The sequence below is a fragment of the Gopherus evgoodei genome, unplaced genomic scaffold (genome assembly GCF_007399415.2).
Source record: "Gopherus evgoodei ecotype Sinaloan lineage unplaced genomic scaffold, rGopEvg1_v1.p scaffold_43_arrow_ctg1, whole genome shotgun sequence".
In the NCBI taxonomy this organism is placed as follows: Eukaryota; Metazoa; Chordata; order Testudines; family Testudinidae; genus Gopherus; species Gopherus evgoodei.
The window spans coordinates 428,406-445,011 of record NW_022060064.1 but is presented as its reverse complement, the minus strand read 5'-3'; the positions used below and the strand labels follow the sequence as shown (position 1 = coordinate 445,011).

At 57.5% G+C, this 16,606-nt stretch overlaps 1 protein-coding gene across 1 annotated transcript in view; it reads right to left on the bottom strand.

The window, feature by feature from the left end:
• Positions 1–16,606, bottom strand: part of GUCY2D (guanylate cyclase 2D, retinal) — a 53,386-nt gene that overhangs the window by 14,978 nt on the left and 21,802 nt on the right. Inside the window, exons 2-5 of the mRNA XM_030546276.1 lie at positions 7,408–8,280; positions 5,270–5,571; positions 3,311–3,665; positions 374–458 (exon numbers count right to left, since the gene is read on the bottom strand). Of these exons, the coding sequence (XP_030402136.1) occupies positions 374–458; positions 3,311–3,665; positions 5,270–5,571; positions 7,408–8,116 (1,451 nt within the window). The 5' untranslated portion in view covers positions 8,117–8,280. The remainder of the gene's footprint in view (positions 1–373; positions 459–3,310; positions 3,666–5,269; positions 5,572–7,407; positions 8,281–16,606) is intronic.

Sequence of the window (16,606 nt, the reverse complement as noted above, 5' to 3'; positions counted from 1 at the left end):
CCTCCTGTGCTGGGCACTGGGGTACGGCTACACCATGGGGGAGGGATAGTTCAGTGGTTTGAGCATTGGCCTGCTAAACCCAGGGTTGTGAGTTCAATCCTTGAGGGGGCCACTTAGGGATCGGAGGCCTCCCCCCAGCCACTCTGCCTGTCAGTCCCAAGAAAAGCCAGGAGACTGCATGGTTGTCAATATGGTTGTTAGCCCACAGTTAGTGATAAGCAACAAGAAGCCAATGCAGCTACCAATTAAGTCATCAGACCATGGCAGGATGGGCCAGGGGCCAGCATGGCCGTCAATGATGCTATTAGTCCATAGCAAGAAGTTGCCCGCTCCGGGTGAGCCTTTCCCAGGGTAGGGGGTCCCCGGCACTCACCTGATGTAGTAAGCAAGAACCGTTCCTGCAAGGATCAAACTGGAAACCAGGATGAACAGGAGCAGGATGAAGCTGGGGTCCACCCCTACAGGGGAGCGAGAACAGGGTGGGGTTAGTGATGGAGGGTGGGGGGGACTCCAGCTCCCCCAGCCCCACTCAGGATCAGCCCTCCTTCTCCCCCTGAAACCCACACAGGTTTCCCCTGCCCCCATACAAGGGGTTTCCTGTGTCCCAGCCCTCTTTCTCTCCCAGTTCCAATACCCCCAAAAGGATTCCTCTTGTCTCCCTCAATCTCATCCATACGGATCCCTCCCCTTTCCCCTCAGCAGAACTCCTCCTCTGTCCCAAAAGGACACCTCCCCATCACCCCACAAATGGAAGGAGGGAAGGGGATTCTCTGACTATCGGCCACAGGCTCACGTGGTCATGGGATAATTAACTGAGCAAGGACGTCCCAGGGCAACCGTCAAGCATCAAACTGGGCAAATCCGTGGCCAGCTGAGGAATTCCCTGCTGGTGCAGAGCCATGAGTCACCTGCTCCAAAAACACAGGCTCCAGCCAAAAGAAACTCTCCAGGAATAGGAGCGGTATAGGGTCTATGACACACAGAGGAGGGGGAATCTGTGCCCAGCCCATAAAGGTCAGCTCAAAGGAAAAGAGCCAGCCCATTGCATTCTTAGTGGGAAGTGCCAGGATCCAAGATGGCGCCAATAAACTCCTTCACCATGAACAGGAATTGGACAGACAGTTCGATGCGTGTATGGAAATGGATGGATGTGTGTAGAGATGCGTGATTGGACGCAGAGGTGGGTGGATGGACGAACAGATGGGTGGATGTGGGGAGGGCAGGACAGACCAATGGATTGATGAACAGATGGATGGGTGGGTGTGTGAATGGATGGACAGATAGGTGGGTGCATGTGAGGATGGGTGGATGGATGAACAGATGGGTTGATGTGCATGGGACAGATGGATGGATGGATGGGTAGGTGGACAGACAGATGGGAGTGTGTGCATGTGGATGGATGGATGGACAGATAGATGGATGGGTGTGTATGCAGAGGGATGGATGGATGGACAGACAGATGGGAGGGTGCATGTGGGGAGGGAGGTGGATGGACAAGTGGGTGCATGGGAGATGTATGGAAGGCTGTCGGGAGGATGCACATGGGGATAGATGGATAGACGGGTGGCTGGAGAGACGGGTGGGTGGCTATATGTGAGGATGGATGGGTGGCTGTGTGTGGGGATGGGTGGATGGACAGTTGGATGTGTGTGAAGAGAGCCGGGTGGATGAGTGTGCATGCGGAGGGATGGATGGACAGACAGATGGGTGGATGCACTTTAGGATGGATGGATAAAAGGACAGGTGGGTGCAAAGGTGATTGGGAAGGCGCACATGGGGACAGATGGCTGGACAGATGGGGGATGGGTGCACGTGGGGACAGATGGCTGGATGGATGGACAGATGGGTGCATGTGGGTACAGACAGGTGGCTGGACAGATGAATGAGTGGGTGGGTGGCGCATGGGGACAGATGGCTGGACGGACAGGCTCAGGGGGGAAAGGGGAAATAGATGGACGGGCATATGAGGACAGACGGTTGGATGAATAGGCAGAAGGGGCAGTGAGACATTATTGACATAACCTGTGACCATGTAGATCATTGTTGCAACCACTTATGTATTTTCAGCAAATATTGTACAAAGTTTGTCGTGTAAGGTGTCTATGGAAAGGTTATAATTTGCTGATTATGATTATGCTGTCTGCATGTGTGTATCATTTTTTTAGTTAAAGTTATGAATATTGGCTCTGTACTTGTATCTCAATGTATTTGATTCTAAGTAGCCTCAGAGAAGCATTTGGTCAGCTTCTTGAGATGGGACTGTTCTCAGTAAGTGCCCAGTGAAGAAACACTTAATGGACAATGGACTTTGGAAGACGTCAGTCCATATCTGTGCCTTCCTAGGAACATTCAAACTAACATGTAAACAATGTCAGCCTGCAAACGGAGTCATGCATGGACAGTTGACTTGCCCATGTGACTCCAGGTGCCATCTTGCAGCTGTGATTGTCCACAGGGCAGAGGATATAAAAGGTAGCTGCATCTCCTCCATCTTGTCTTCAACTCTGCTGATAGCTGGATGGATGGGTGCGTGTGTGGACAGATGGCTGGACAGATGGGCATACGGGTGTGCGTGGGGACAGACAGCTGGACAGATGGGCATATGGGTTTGAGTGGGGATGGATGGCAGGGCAGATGGGCAAACAGGTGTGTGGGGGGGGACAGATGGAAAGATGAATAGGTGGATGGGTGGGTAGGGATGGATGGTTGGATTGGTGACCAGAGGGGTGCTTGTGGTGATGGATGGCTGGATGGATGGGCTGATGAGTGTGAGTGGGAATGGATGGCTGGACAGATGGGTGGATGGGTGCTCATGCGGACAGATGGATAAATGGATGGGTGCACATGGGGATGGATGGATGGACGGGCAGATGGGTGCGCATGGGGATGGATGGGTGCACATAGGGACGGATGACTGGACAGATGAGTGGATAGGTGCACATGGGGATGGATGGCTGGACGAATGGGTGCAAGCAGAGACGGATGGCTAGATGGACAGGCAGATGGGTGTTCATCGGGATGGATGGATAGACGGACAGGCGGATGGGTGAGTATGGGGACAGATGGCTGGGTGGAGGGGTGGATAGGTGCATATGGGGATGGACAGACGGGTGGATGAGTGCGAATTGGGACGGATGGCTGGACAGACAGATGGATGGGTGCACGTGTGGACAGATGGCTAGACAGACAGACAGATGGGTGGGGGTGCACGGGGGCAGATGTCTCGCTAAACAGAAAGACAGACCAGATGCATACAGGAAGAGACACATGGGGAGGCTGGAGGACAGATGGCCAGACAGCAAGCACTCACCCCCGGAACAGACGGACATTGGGTCGAACCAGCATCTCGAGTCGGTGCTGGGGCTGGCGCTGTGGGGCCAGTGGATGGCGTGCCCCACGTAGCGCAGCCCCTCGGGCCCCATGGCCACGCTGTAGGTGGGCCAGAGACGGTTCCCTTTGCCATCTGTGTCGAGGATAATGTAGGTTACCAGGGGGTCGCCGTCCTCGGCAGCCGCCAGCGGCTGGCAGAAGCCATCCAGTTGGAAGTCCCGGGCGTGCTCAGCGATGCTGGAGCCCATCACCCAGCGGCCAGCATGCCGAGTGCGCTCCACCGCCTTGGCCAGGTAGTAGATGGAGTTGTAGATGGTGCCAAAGAGTGGGTGCACCTGGGGGTAGAGGGGGAGCGGGGTCAAGAGGAGCGAGGGAGGGTTGCGGGTCTTGGCACACACCCTCCAGCATCCCAACAGTGCGGTATCCTCATTGGCCAGAGCTGGGCGCCAGTTGAGTCCACTCCTTTCTACCTCCCTATTGGCCATGGCTGCACATCAGCCAACTTTCCTGCTTTCATTTTCCTGCTGTCTCTCCATTGGCCACATGTGCGCACCTCCATCCCACCTCCCCACTGGCCACCCCTGTGCACCTCCATCCCACCTCCCCATTGCCCACCCCTGTGCACCTCCATCCCACCTCCCCATTGCCCACCCTTGGGCTCCTCCATCCCACCTCCCCAATGGCCACCCCTGCGCACCTCCATCCCACCTCCCCAATGGCCACCCCTGCGCACCTCCATCCCACCTCCCCATTGCTCACCCCGTGCACCTCCATCCCACCTCCCCAATGGCCACCCCGTGCACCTCCATCCCACCTCCCCCATTGCCCACCCCGTGCACCTCCATCCCACATCCCCATTCCCCACCCCTGGGCTCCTCCATCCCACCTCCCCAATGGCCACCCCTGCACACCTCCATCCCACGTCCCAATTGCCCACCCCGGGCTCCTCCATCCCACCTCCCCATTGGCCACCCCCACGCACCTCCATCCCAGCTCCCCATTGGCCACCCGCGCACACCTCCATCCCACCTCCCCAATGGCCACTCCTGCGCACCCCTCCATCCCACCTCCCCAATGGCCACCCCTGCGCACCTCCATCCCACCTCCCCATTGCTCACCCCGTGCACCTCCATCCCACCTCCCCAATGGCCACCCCATGCACCTCCATCCCACCTCCCCCATTGCCCACCCCGTGCACCTCCATCCCACCTCCCCATTGCCCACCCCTGCGCACCTCCATCCCACCTCCCCATTGGCCACCCCTGTGCACCTCCATCCCACCTCCCCATTGCCCACCCTTGGGCTCCTCCATCCCACCTCCCCAATGGCCACCCCTGCGCACCTCCATCCCACCTCCCCATTGCTCACCCCGTGCACCTCCATCCCACCTCCCCAATGGCCACCCCATGCACCTCCATCCCACCTCCCCCATTGCCCACCCTGTGCACCTCCATCCCACATCCCCATTCCCCACCCCTGGGCACCTCCATCCCACCTCCCCATTGCCCCCCCGTGCACCTCCATCACACCTCCCCATTACCCACCCCTGCGCACCTCCATCCCACCTCCCCCATTGCCCACCTCCCCAATGGCCACCCCTGCGCACCTCCATCCCACCTCCCCATTGCCCACCCCTGCACACCTCCATCCCACCTCCCCATTGCCCACCCCTGCGCACCTCCATCCCACCTCCCCAATGGCCACCCGTGTGCACCTTCGAACTCTGCACTAGCCACAGCCATCTCTTTCTGTCTTGCCATTGGCCACAGCTGTATCCCAATCCTCCCCTTTTCTCATTGGCTCAAGGCCATATCCATCTCATGTCTCCGTTGGCTCAACCCTCCCGCCGACCCATTGGCCATGGTCCCAACACCTCTCCGCCTGTCCCAGGGTCATGCCCAGCATCCTACGGCCTGTGCCCTCTGTGTCCGGTGCCCACCTGCATGGGGTCCAGGTGAGCCGGCAGCTCGTGCGCCTGCTGGGCGTCCTGGAAAGCCTCGCGGAAGCCACGCTCAGGGGCGTCGATGGTAACGGTGAGCACGGCGTCATAGGCCAGCCGCAGCTTGGTGTTGTTACCCAGCACGGGGTAGGGAGTCCGACGGTAGGGCAGGCTGTACGTTAGCGCGTCATAAGGGATGAAGACGAAGGTGCCGTCCGTCATGCGCAGGTCCTCGGCCTTCTCCAGCAGGAGGCGCTGCTCCTCCCCGCCCAGCAGCACCGAATGCATACACATCACCACCACTGGGGGGGCAGAGGGCATGGGGGGCAAGAGGACATCGGGGGAGGGGAGGAAGACACAATGGAAGGCTGAAAAGCACCCAACGAGTGAGAGTGATGTGCGAGGCTGGTCCCCCTCTGCCCCCCAGCCCTCCTCGGCTTGGGATTAGGGTTCCCCTTTGCACCAGGACATTGGGGTTCCATCCATCACCCCACAGGGTCCTCTGACCACCTATCTCCGCACACCCCTCAATTTCCCTCACGCCTCTGTCTCTCCATCCCCACACACGTCTTCATGTGTGCACCCATGCCCCACCGGTCCCATGCATCCATCCACCCCACACACCTCTCCATCTCCCTAACCCTAACCCTATCCATCTACCCCTCACACACACCTCTCCATGTATCCATCCATCCCCCACAGGCCCCATCCATCCATGCATCCCACACACCTCTCCATCTATCCATCCACCCTAAATACCTCTCTGTCTATCCATCCATCCATCTACCCCACACACACACACCTCTCCGTGTGTCCATCCATCCACCCCACACATCTCTCTGTCTAGCCATCCATCCCCCCCACACCTCTCCATGTATCCATCCATCCCCCACAGGCCCCATCCATCCATCCACCCACACATCTCTTCGTCTGTCCATCCATCCATCCACCCCACACACCTCACCTCTCCATGTATTCATCCATCCCCCACGGGCCCCGTCCATCCATGCACCCCACACACCTCTCCATCTGTCCATCCATCCATCCACCCCACACACCTCACCTCTCCATGTATCCATCCATCCCCCACAGGCCCCATCCATCCATCCACTCACACACCTGTCCGTCTGTCCATCCATCAGTCTACTCCCACACACACCTCTCCATCTGTCCATCCATCCATCCCCCCACGCCTGTCTGTCCATCTATCCATCCATCCCCACCACATCTCTCCATGTGTCCATCCATCCACCCCCACATGCCTCTCCGTCTGTCTATCCATCCATCCACCGCACACCTTTCCGTCTGTCCATCCCTCCATACATTCCCCACTCACCTCTCCATGTGTCCATCTATCCCCCACAGGTCCCATCCATCCATCCACCCCACACGCCTCTCCGTCTAGCCATCTATCCATCCATCCACCTCACACACCTCTCCATCTGTCCGTCCATCCATTCCCACACGTGCTTCTCCATCTGTCCGTTCATCCATCCCCCACACATACCTCTGTCTGTACATGCATTCCCACACACACCTCTCCGTCTGTCCATCCATCCACCCCACACGCCTCTCTATCTGTTCATCCATCCATCCCCCACACATCTTTTTGTCTGTCCATGCATCCATCCCCACACACTCCACTCTCCATCCATCCCTGCCCATGCCTCTCTATCCACCCACCCCCATACAAATGTTCTTATGAATGTATCTATCCATCGCCCCTGCATCTCTCTGTCCGTCCATCCGCCTACACCCACATCCATCTTCTCTCTCTATCTAGGCACCCAGCCCCTGGTAAATTCACACATCTCCAGGCCAGCAAGGCCAGCAGGACTGGCCAGAGCCCAGGGGACTTCACCAAGCCCTCCTGTTGAACTCGCAGCTTTCAGCTCAGCCAGTGTGTCCCCTCGGCCTTGAAAGTCTCCCAGCAATGGGGCATCCTCCCTCCTTGCGGGCCCATTCCCAACAGCTGATCCCCCTTCCAGGGCAACGCGATCCCCTTAGTTCTTGTCTGAATTCCTCCAGTTTCAGCTCCCAGCCATCCTGGCTCCTCTGCTCTAACCACTAGACCCCCCGGGCCCCTCCCAGAGCCAGGTAGAGAACCCAGGAGTCCTGCCCCTCCCTTGCCAATGTACCTCTGATGTTGTCGGCCCTCTGCACCTTCTGCAAGGCATTCTGGGCCCCATCGGCCCCGGGCTCCATGGTGGTCACCACGCCCACGGGCAAGCCGAACTCACGCAGGGAGCTGGCCAGGCCCTGCCCCACCTCCACCCACAGGTCCTGTCGGGAGGTGACCACAGCCACGTGGGCCCAGCGGAAGAATTTGAAGACAGCGTAGAGGACGGACGAGGCCCGGGGCAGGGGCCGGGCAAAGGTGCCCCACCGCTCCACCTCGGCGTCCCCGTTCAGGCAGGCCCAGGAGAAGATAGGCTTGTTCCAGGCCCGGCCCAGGGGCCCGGCGGCCCCGCAGACCCCCGGGTTGAGAGGCCCCACGAAGCCGGAGGCGTAATGCTCGGCGTTGACCAAGGCCACCAGCGCCTGGCTGGTCTGGCACTCCTCGTTCAGCAGCACATAGTCGAACCAGTAGCCCTGGTTCATGGTGGGGTCTCTGTTGAGCCGCCCAATGGCCAGCTGGGCAGCCACCTTGGGCAAGGCCTGGGCGAACATGGGGTCGCAGGTCCAGGGCCCCATCACCCCCACCTTGAAGGTGGCCGGCTGGACCCAGGCAGGCCAGCCCAGGAGCAGGAGCCAGAGCAGGGGAGCCTGGGGCCACCGCCGTCCCCACCTGGGGTGGTTGGAGAGGTGCAGCAGGAACCTGTGGAAGCCAATCCAGGTGGGAGCCATGGCTCCAGGGAGCCGGGGGACGGCCAGTGTGAGGAGAGGGCACTGGGCTATTTAGCCCCTCGGGGGCCAGGCCCTGGAGGCCTGGCTGGAAAAGGGTCCGGCCGCTGCACCCGACATCATGGGAGGAGAAGTCGCTGTCACCGGAGCTACGGGGAACAGTGCACCTGGAAGAGAGAGGAGACAGGTGTTAGAATGAGAAATAGAAAATGGGGGAGCTGGGACTCCTGGGTTCTGTCCCCGGCTGTATTGTCAACAATGGAAGCCATGTTATTAATGATGGTGGTCACCAGCCATATTGCTAACAATGGTGGTCATATTCTTAACTTCAGCAGCCAATTGCCAATGGGCCGTGCATAAACGACACAACATTTAGTGGTGGGGGTCCTGACTTTTGCAGGTTTGTTTCAGCATCGCAAAGTGTTACAAGGGGTGGGCGGCTCTTGAAAAATCACCAGAAAAGCATGTTGCAGCATTTATGGCCAGCCCTAGCCCCCCCCCCGACCCCCAATGATGGCCAAGATTGTGACCATGCCAGCAATATGGTCATTAATGACTACCCTGTTGCCAACAATGGCCCTCATATTGCAAACGATGGCGGCCATATTGCAAACGATGGCGGCCATATTGCAAACGACGGCGGCCATATTGCAAACGACAATGGCCATATTGCAAACGACAATGGCCATATTGTTAAGAACTGCGGCCAGATTGTGAACAGTAGACATATTGTTAACAATGGCCATACTGCCAATATGCTAGCCATATTGTCACTAACGGCGGCTAACAATGCCGGCCATATTGTAACTGTAGAGATACTGTTAACAACGGCGGCCATATTTGGGACTAGCAGCAACTATATTCCAGACCTGCCAGCAATATGGCACCATAATGCCAACAACGGCAGCCGTCTTTCCAGCGCGCAGGTCCCACAGCCCATACCAACCCGCCATGACCTTCAAAGAGGTGCCCCTTGCCCTGACAGCAGGCAGCCCCGTCCCCCCTATCCCTCCCGCCCCATATGCATGGGGCCTTGCATGGCACATTTCCACGACAGGCCAAGGCGAAAGGTCACAGCGGGCGAGGACAGCTGTTCTGGCCTAAATCCACCTGATCTCATCAGCCTCGGCTGGTATTAGCCAAATGACGGCAACACGTGCCCACCCAGCGCTTCCATAAATCTGTCCGCTCCCCTCCCCCGCCCCCAATCCTAATCCCCCAGATGAACTAAACTGGGATTAACCCTTTGGCCCCAGCTGCCCGATCGCATTAGGTGTGAAGCAGCCCAGTGGCCCAAGCAGCCACGTGTGAGCTCATCTCCAGCGGTCCCAGCCTGCATGTCACCTGCCCCACGTGGATGGGATGGGGCGGGAGAAGCCACGGGCAAGGTGAGGAAGGATGGAGGGAATGGATGGGTCACCTGGGGAGGTCAATGGTGACCTTGGTCCTCAGCCAGCTCTTGGGCAAAGCAGGGAAAAGAGCCAGGGAATGGGGTGGGGGGCTCAGAAGGGGGCGGTCTCCCCTGGCAGGCAGGGCTGGCCCCAAGGCAGCCCTTCTAGGGGGTGCTGTGGGGCAGGGAGCGGGGCAGGGGGCTCAGTAGGGGGTGCTGGGTTGCAGGGCGGGGGCATCAGGGGGCGCTGGGTTGCAGGGAGCGGGGCAGGGGGCTCAGCAGGGGGTACTGGGTTGCAGGGCGGGGGCATTAGGGGGCGTTGGGTTGCAGGGAGCGGGGCAGGGGGCGCTGGGTTGCAGGGCGGGGGCATCAGGGGGTGCTGGATTGCAGGGAGCGGGGCAGGGGGCTCAGTAGGGGGTGCTGGGTTGCAGGGAGCAAGGTGCGGGCAGAAGGGGGTGCTGGGCTGCAGGAATCAGGGCGGTGGGCTCAGCAGGGGGGGCGCGCTCCCCTGGCATTGAGAGTTTGAGGCTGGAGGAAACCATATGATTGTCTAGGGTGACCTCCTGCATAGCACTAACGAACTAACACACCCCACCTCCGACATTAAACCGCGGTATCCCGGCCCTCCGGTGACTCAACTGGCTGAGAACAGGAGAGCCCAAGGTGCCCTCTGTGCCTGAGACCCTGCCACAGCAGGGAACTGACTATATGAGACGGGCCCAGATGAGCCCCGCGAGGGATCAGTGTCCTATGCTACAGAGGAAGGTGTAACCACACACCCACATGGTCCCTGCCACTCTGACCCGGGAGGGGAAATTCCTTCCCGGCCCAAATCAGGTGATTGGCTGGATCTTGAACCCGTGAGCAGCCAGGCTGCTGGCGTGAGGGTTTTCCGAAACCTTTCCCGTGTCCCATCTGCCTCAGAGGAAGCAAGCACACAGATGCATGAACAGCGCCAGGCAGGGCCGGCTTTATGAACTGCGGGGCCCGGTTTGAATACCTGGCAGCGGTCCAGGGCTTCGGCTGTGGTGGGGGAGATCCACTATGGGTCTTCGGTGGCACTTCGGGGGCAGGGGGCCACTCCAGGTCTTCCGCAGCACCAAAGGACCCGCTGCCACCAAAATGCCTCCAAAGACCCGGAGTGGACCACCCCGCCCCGCTGCCGAAATGCTGCCGAAGACCCAGACATCCACACACACATGGGTGCCGGGTGAGTAAAATAATTTTAAAAAATTAAAAAGGTGCCTAAGGAGTGGGGCCCTCTTAGGAGTGGGGCCTGATTCCCGGGAATTGGGGAAATCAGCCCAAAGCCAGCCCTGGCGTCAGGAGACACCAGGGTAAGTACCCCTCTTGACCCTTGCAGGTGCCCGGCTGAGGCCCTGAAGCATGAGCATTAGGATCACGAGACCTAAACCAGGAGGAGAACGGGGGTCCCAGAGGCTGGCGAGCACTGCTTCCGATCCTCATCAACAACCCCCTCACTCAACCCCCCTCAGATATTTCTTCAGCTCTTTCACAAAATGAATTAAGCCACTTGGCCCCCACAGCACCTCGTGGGAGGCTGGTCCAGGCTCTCCTGTTTCCGGTGGATAGAAACCCTCTGCTCTCTGGCCTCCACTAATCCCTGGCCCATTTAGCTCCATTCATTCTGGTGCCAACATTACCCTAGGAAAGGCCCCCCAATGCTGCCCACGTGTCACCTCTGTCTTTGGGGACAGGGGTTCAAATCTCCCTCAAGGCTCCGTGTTTCCCAGCATCCACCATTCAAGACAGATGTTGACAAATCGCCAAGGATCCAGCGTGCTTCTGTTCCTGGTGCCACCGCTGCTGGAATCCTGTGCCCAGTTCTGGTGCTCACGGTTCCAGGAGGAGGCGGATCAATTGGAGATGGTGTGACGGGTTGGGTCACAGAGACTCCCCCTTGGGGACTGCCACCTGATGTGATGAGACTACCTCTGAGCCTGTTTTCCCTGCCAGCTTGGGACTTCAGTACCCTGCCTTCATGAGCCAGACACGCCAGCCTGCTGCAACCCAGACCCAGGTCTGAACCACATCCCCCAAAAGCTGCAGACTTAACTGAAAACAGCTTAGAAAGTGCTCCTGTCTCCAGCACCCAGTTCCCAATGGGATCCAAACCCCAAATAAATCCGCTTTACTCTGTATAAAGCTTATGCAGGGGAAACTCATGAGTTGTCCACCCTCTATGAGAGAGATGCACAGCTGTTTGCTCCCCCAGGAATTAATTACTTACCCTGAGTTAGTTAATAACCAAAAGTGATTTTATTAAGTATAAAAAGGAGGATTTAAGTGGTTCCAAGTAATAACAGCCAGAACAAAGCAAGTTACCAAGCAAAATAAAACAAAACACGCAAGTCTAAGCCTAATACAGTAGGAAACTAAATGCAGGTAGAAGCTCACTGGAAGATCTCTGAGGGTGAGATTTGTCACTGACTAGACTCCTTCCTAGTCTGGGCCCAATCCTGTCCCCTGGCACAGTCCTTGTTCCAGCTCAGGTGGTAGCTGGGGGATTTCTCATGACTGGCAGCCCCCTTTGTTCTCTTCCACCCCCTTTTATAGCTTTGGCCCAAGGTGGGAATCCTTTGTCTCTCTGGGTCTCCACCCCTCCTCCTCAATGGAAAAGCACCAGGTTTAAGATGGATTCCAGTCGCAGGTGACATGGTCACATGTCCTGGGATACCGCCCCCTCCAAGCCTCCATTCTTCCCGGCCTGATTCACAGGAAGGCTTGCAGGTAGACAGAGCCAATTGCCCTGGGCAATGGGAGGCATCAAGATTCCAAGCCACCATTAATGGTCCACCACTTCGCATAATTACAAAAGGCCCTCAGAGTTATAGTTCATATTCCTGGTTTCAGATACAAGACTGATACATTCATACAAATAGGATGACCACACTCAGTAGATTATAAGCTTTGTAATGATACCCTACAAGAGACCTTTTGCGTGAAGCATATTCCAGTTACATTATATTCACGCTTCTTAGCATTTTTTCATAAAATCATACGGAGTGCAACGTCACAGATGGGTCCTGGGAAGAGCCACAAGAACAATTAAAAGATGGGAAAACTCCCCCCGAGGGCGAGAGACTCCAGGAGAGCCAACGAGTTAGTTCAGGAAACACTTGGTCGTGAGATGGGTCCCTGGGAAGGGATGGGGAAGGAGGGCGGTTGGGAGGGACGGGGGTGAAATGGATGGAATGACTGAGAGATTATGACCTGCAAAACCTACTTGGTGGATGAGGCTGGAATTGGAAGAGGTAACATCCAAAGGCTTTGAGAATACAGCAGCAGGTTCAGACTCCCAATCATGCCATCAGCACTGGCACGGAGGGGATGCGAACAGCTGGGACGAAGCAGCCGTGGCACTAAGCCAGCTGCTGCTTGGCATCCCTTGGTCGGAGGCTCAGGTGGGTCCATGGAAAGTAGCCGAGTGAGGTGGGCGAGGTCTTTGCCTGTGAATCCTTTGGCTCATGACGGGAATCGTCCGTAGCGTCTGAAGATCATTTGTGATCTCTACCGGAGACTCCAGCGAAGCCAGAGATCCGGAGTGAAGATACTCATTCCATTACAATCACGGTGAAATTGGACCAGGCTGGAGTTACGGCCGCATCTAAAGAGCCCTGTGAAAACGTCTTTGCCAAGAATTGACCTTCACCCAGGATGGCCTTAAAATTGGGCCCAGTGCTTCGGTGGCAAATGGTCAGTAAAGATGTGAAATTCATTGAGTCGCATTTTGACACACGTGCCTGCCGATTCGCTCTCCTAGATGATAATGTCGCAGAGAAGTAGCTTTGGTGACCAACAGGATCAAGACACTTCTGATCCTTGGTATAGGGAGTAACCTTGGCATTGTGCCACCTCCCACGGTCATTAATGCCATCCACAACCAAGGAATTGGGATTTGGGTGTGAGAATAAAACATTCCGAATCCTTTTTTGGGGATCTAAGTATATTTTGTTGGCTCATCAATAAATGCAAAGTAATGCACATCGGAAACCAGAATCACAACTGTGCATGCCAAGCGATGGGGTCTATATTAGCAGTTGTGACGAAGCAGGGTTTTTTGTTGTTGTTTTCAATGGTTTGCATGCAGAGGGAGTGGGACTCATTTTCCCTGGTTTAACGAGATAGTGGGAGAGGAAGCTTGTGGTTACAGAGGGCCAGCAAACGGCCTGGAGAATGGATACCCAGCTTGGAAGTCACAGCCGGTTCTGGCCAGTGGAAGGACAATAGACTGCAGAGAAAGGACCCCGGTGACCTGACCTGCCGGTTCCAGCCAGAGGGGGACAAAGGACAGCTGAGAGAGGAGGCCCAGGTGACCTGTTTACCTGGAGAGAAGACAAAGGACAGAGGCGGGGGCTTGAGGGAGGGGATATCGGATGCCCATCTGTAAGGATGAGATCTCTGGACTGGAGTGAGGGAGCAGCCAGAGCCCACCTGGATGCAGGAGAGACCGGGATGTGCCGTGCTGAAGGAGGCCAGGCCTGAGGGTCCTGAGGGTTTCCTATGCTGTGTTCAACACTCAATAAACCCTTCTGTTTTACTCTGGCTGAGAGTCGCTCCGGTCTAGGGAACAGGGAGACATTATTCCTTCTGGGCATGGGGGCCCCGGAGGTCCAAAGCGAGTGGACACCCTGAGGGGGCCCATGACAGAGACAGGCGTGCTAAGGCTCAGAGAGGTGCGAGGGGCTTAACCCTGGAGAGAGAGAGAGAGGACCCCTGAGAAGGGCTGTTGCACTGAAGGGGGTTCCCCCCTCCAGGGATCACACAGGGCCAAGAGTGGGCACAATCTGAGTCCATGACAACATAGTAGCAGAGGATGGTTGGTGGATGCACCCTGTAGACAGCTGGCTGCGAGCGCAGGTGCATTGCAGTGCTTGGCTGCCAGGAGAGCCGGGGAGTAGCCATGGGGGCAGTCCGCTCCCCAGTCAGCACAGGGGGACCCCAGTCAGGTTCCTCCCTGGAGGAGCTGTGGAGACTGGAGCTGGAGCTGAAAGCGAAGGAGCTGGAGCTGGAGCGAGGAGCGGAGGAAGTGGACCGTGCAGAACAGCAGAAGCTGAGTTGGAGATGGAAGAGCGGCGGGCCAAGAGGGCCTGCCGGGAGGTAAGTGGGGAAGGGCCCCAAGTCGCCAGTGGTGTGGGGTATCTAGACACCAAACTGCTGCCCCCATTTAAGGAGGGGGGGATATTGATGCCTACCTCACAGCCTTTGAGAAGGCTTGTGATCTGAACCAGATTGACCCTCCTTTGGCCTTGGGACCCAGCAGCATAGAGGCATTCAGCCAAATGGATGGTATTGAGATGGGGCACGACGACCCATTCACACAGGCTTTGCTGATGAAGTTTGAACTGACCCCCAGGGCATATAGGAAACAATTCCGGGGTGTACGCTAGACCTCAGGTGTCATTTACAAGGAGGTCGCCAACCTGCTGGGGGAATATCTCCGCAATTGGGGGAAGGGCGCAGGGGCCACCACCGCAGAGGACGTGTATAACCTGGTGGGGTTGGAGCATCTGCATGATATCTGCCCTCCAGAGCTTAAGATGTGGTTAGTGGACCAGAAGCCTAAAGATCTGGCCAGTGGCAGATGAGTTTGCCGACATCAGATCGGGGGGGAGACCCACATCGGGGACTCAGAAGGGGAGTCACCCAGAGACCTCTCCAAGGTGGGACTCCAGGAAGCCCAGCTCAGGGGTGCCCGTGAAGGCCGTGGGACCTGAAGGACCTGAAATGTCAGCACATCAGCTTTGATGTACCCTTGGGAAGTGACTGTGTTTCTTTAAGACAGGATCCAGACCCGGTGCCAGTAACGGCCAAAGAGCTGAACCCAGAGATTGGGAGGCGGAGAAGGCAGAAGCCAGCGTGCATGTGAATGGCCCATAAATAGCCCGGCCTGCAGGACCGGGGTGTACTTTCCCCCTTGGCTAGTAGGGGCTGAGTGGGACAACAGCCCTGCCCAGGAGAGAGGTGGCTCCCACTGGCTCTGATGCAGCCACCAAAGCAGTGGGTTCGCTCCCTACCCTCACTGGGACACGGGCGCTGGGGGTGGTCGGACCCCCAGTTAAGGTCCTGTAGTGAGGGGCCCCAAAGAGGCTGGGGTGCAGGATCAGCTCCCTGCAAAGGTGCTGATGGGGGCTGGACTGAAGAACTGGCCAGACGGTGCCCAGGTCGTTGCCTGTGGCTGAGATCAGGGAGGGCCCTTGGCCTGGCACTGGCAATCCACCCAGCATGGGGGCATGGACCTGCAATGGGGGGAAGTGAGTTGCCTGAGACAGGGCTTAATAGGACTGAGACTGAGATCTTGTCCTGAGATGGAGAAACTGAGACTCACCCATGCAGGCTGGTCCCCGAACCCAGCAGCTGAATTCGAGACCCAACCATAGAAGAATCCCTCCTGGAAGAAGCAGTGGGCCCTGCGAGGTGTTGCAAGATCCTGGGGAAGGATCCAGGTGAAAGGAGTGACCCGGTACCAGGAAAGGGCTTCCTGAATGAAAACTGAACTTGGGGGATCAGAAGGTGTCTGGTGGTCCCCCAGAAGTACCACCAGGGCATGTCCCTTCTGCTAAACATGGGGGGGGTTCGGTGCAACCGAGAGCTACTGCAGAACGTTTACTGCCCCAGAAATTCACAGGGGTCCACCCTTTTGAGTTGGTGCGTGGAAGGAGAAGGAGGGGAACAGTAAAAGGGCTGGTACGACGACGGGCCGGATCGGGGGCCAGCAGAAGGGTCTCAGCTCAGCGTGACGAGCATCTGGGAAGAGCCCTGTGGCACCACCAACCAGCTGATGGAGGTGAATCAGGTGCTGGAGCTGCCTGGTTGTACTTCGACAGGGAGCGTGGTGGTGCGGTCGTGTGTGTTAGCGGGGAAAGGAAATCTCTCTCCTGAACCGGGAGCCGACCTCCTGCTGGAATAACTTCCCCTCTGTGACCAGCTAACCCATCCGCCGGCTGAGATCACAGGGGCTGCGTTCGTCCCCTCAGCCCCACGCCAGCTGACCCGGGTTCGCCAATCGAGCCGTGCATGGAGGGGAGGGGAGGTGGTCCCCATTCACAGTCACCAGGGACCGGGAAAGAGAGGGCAGTGAT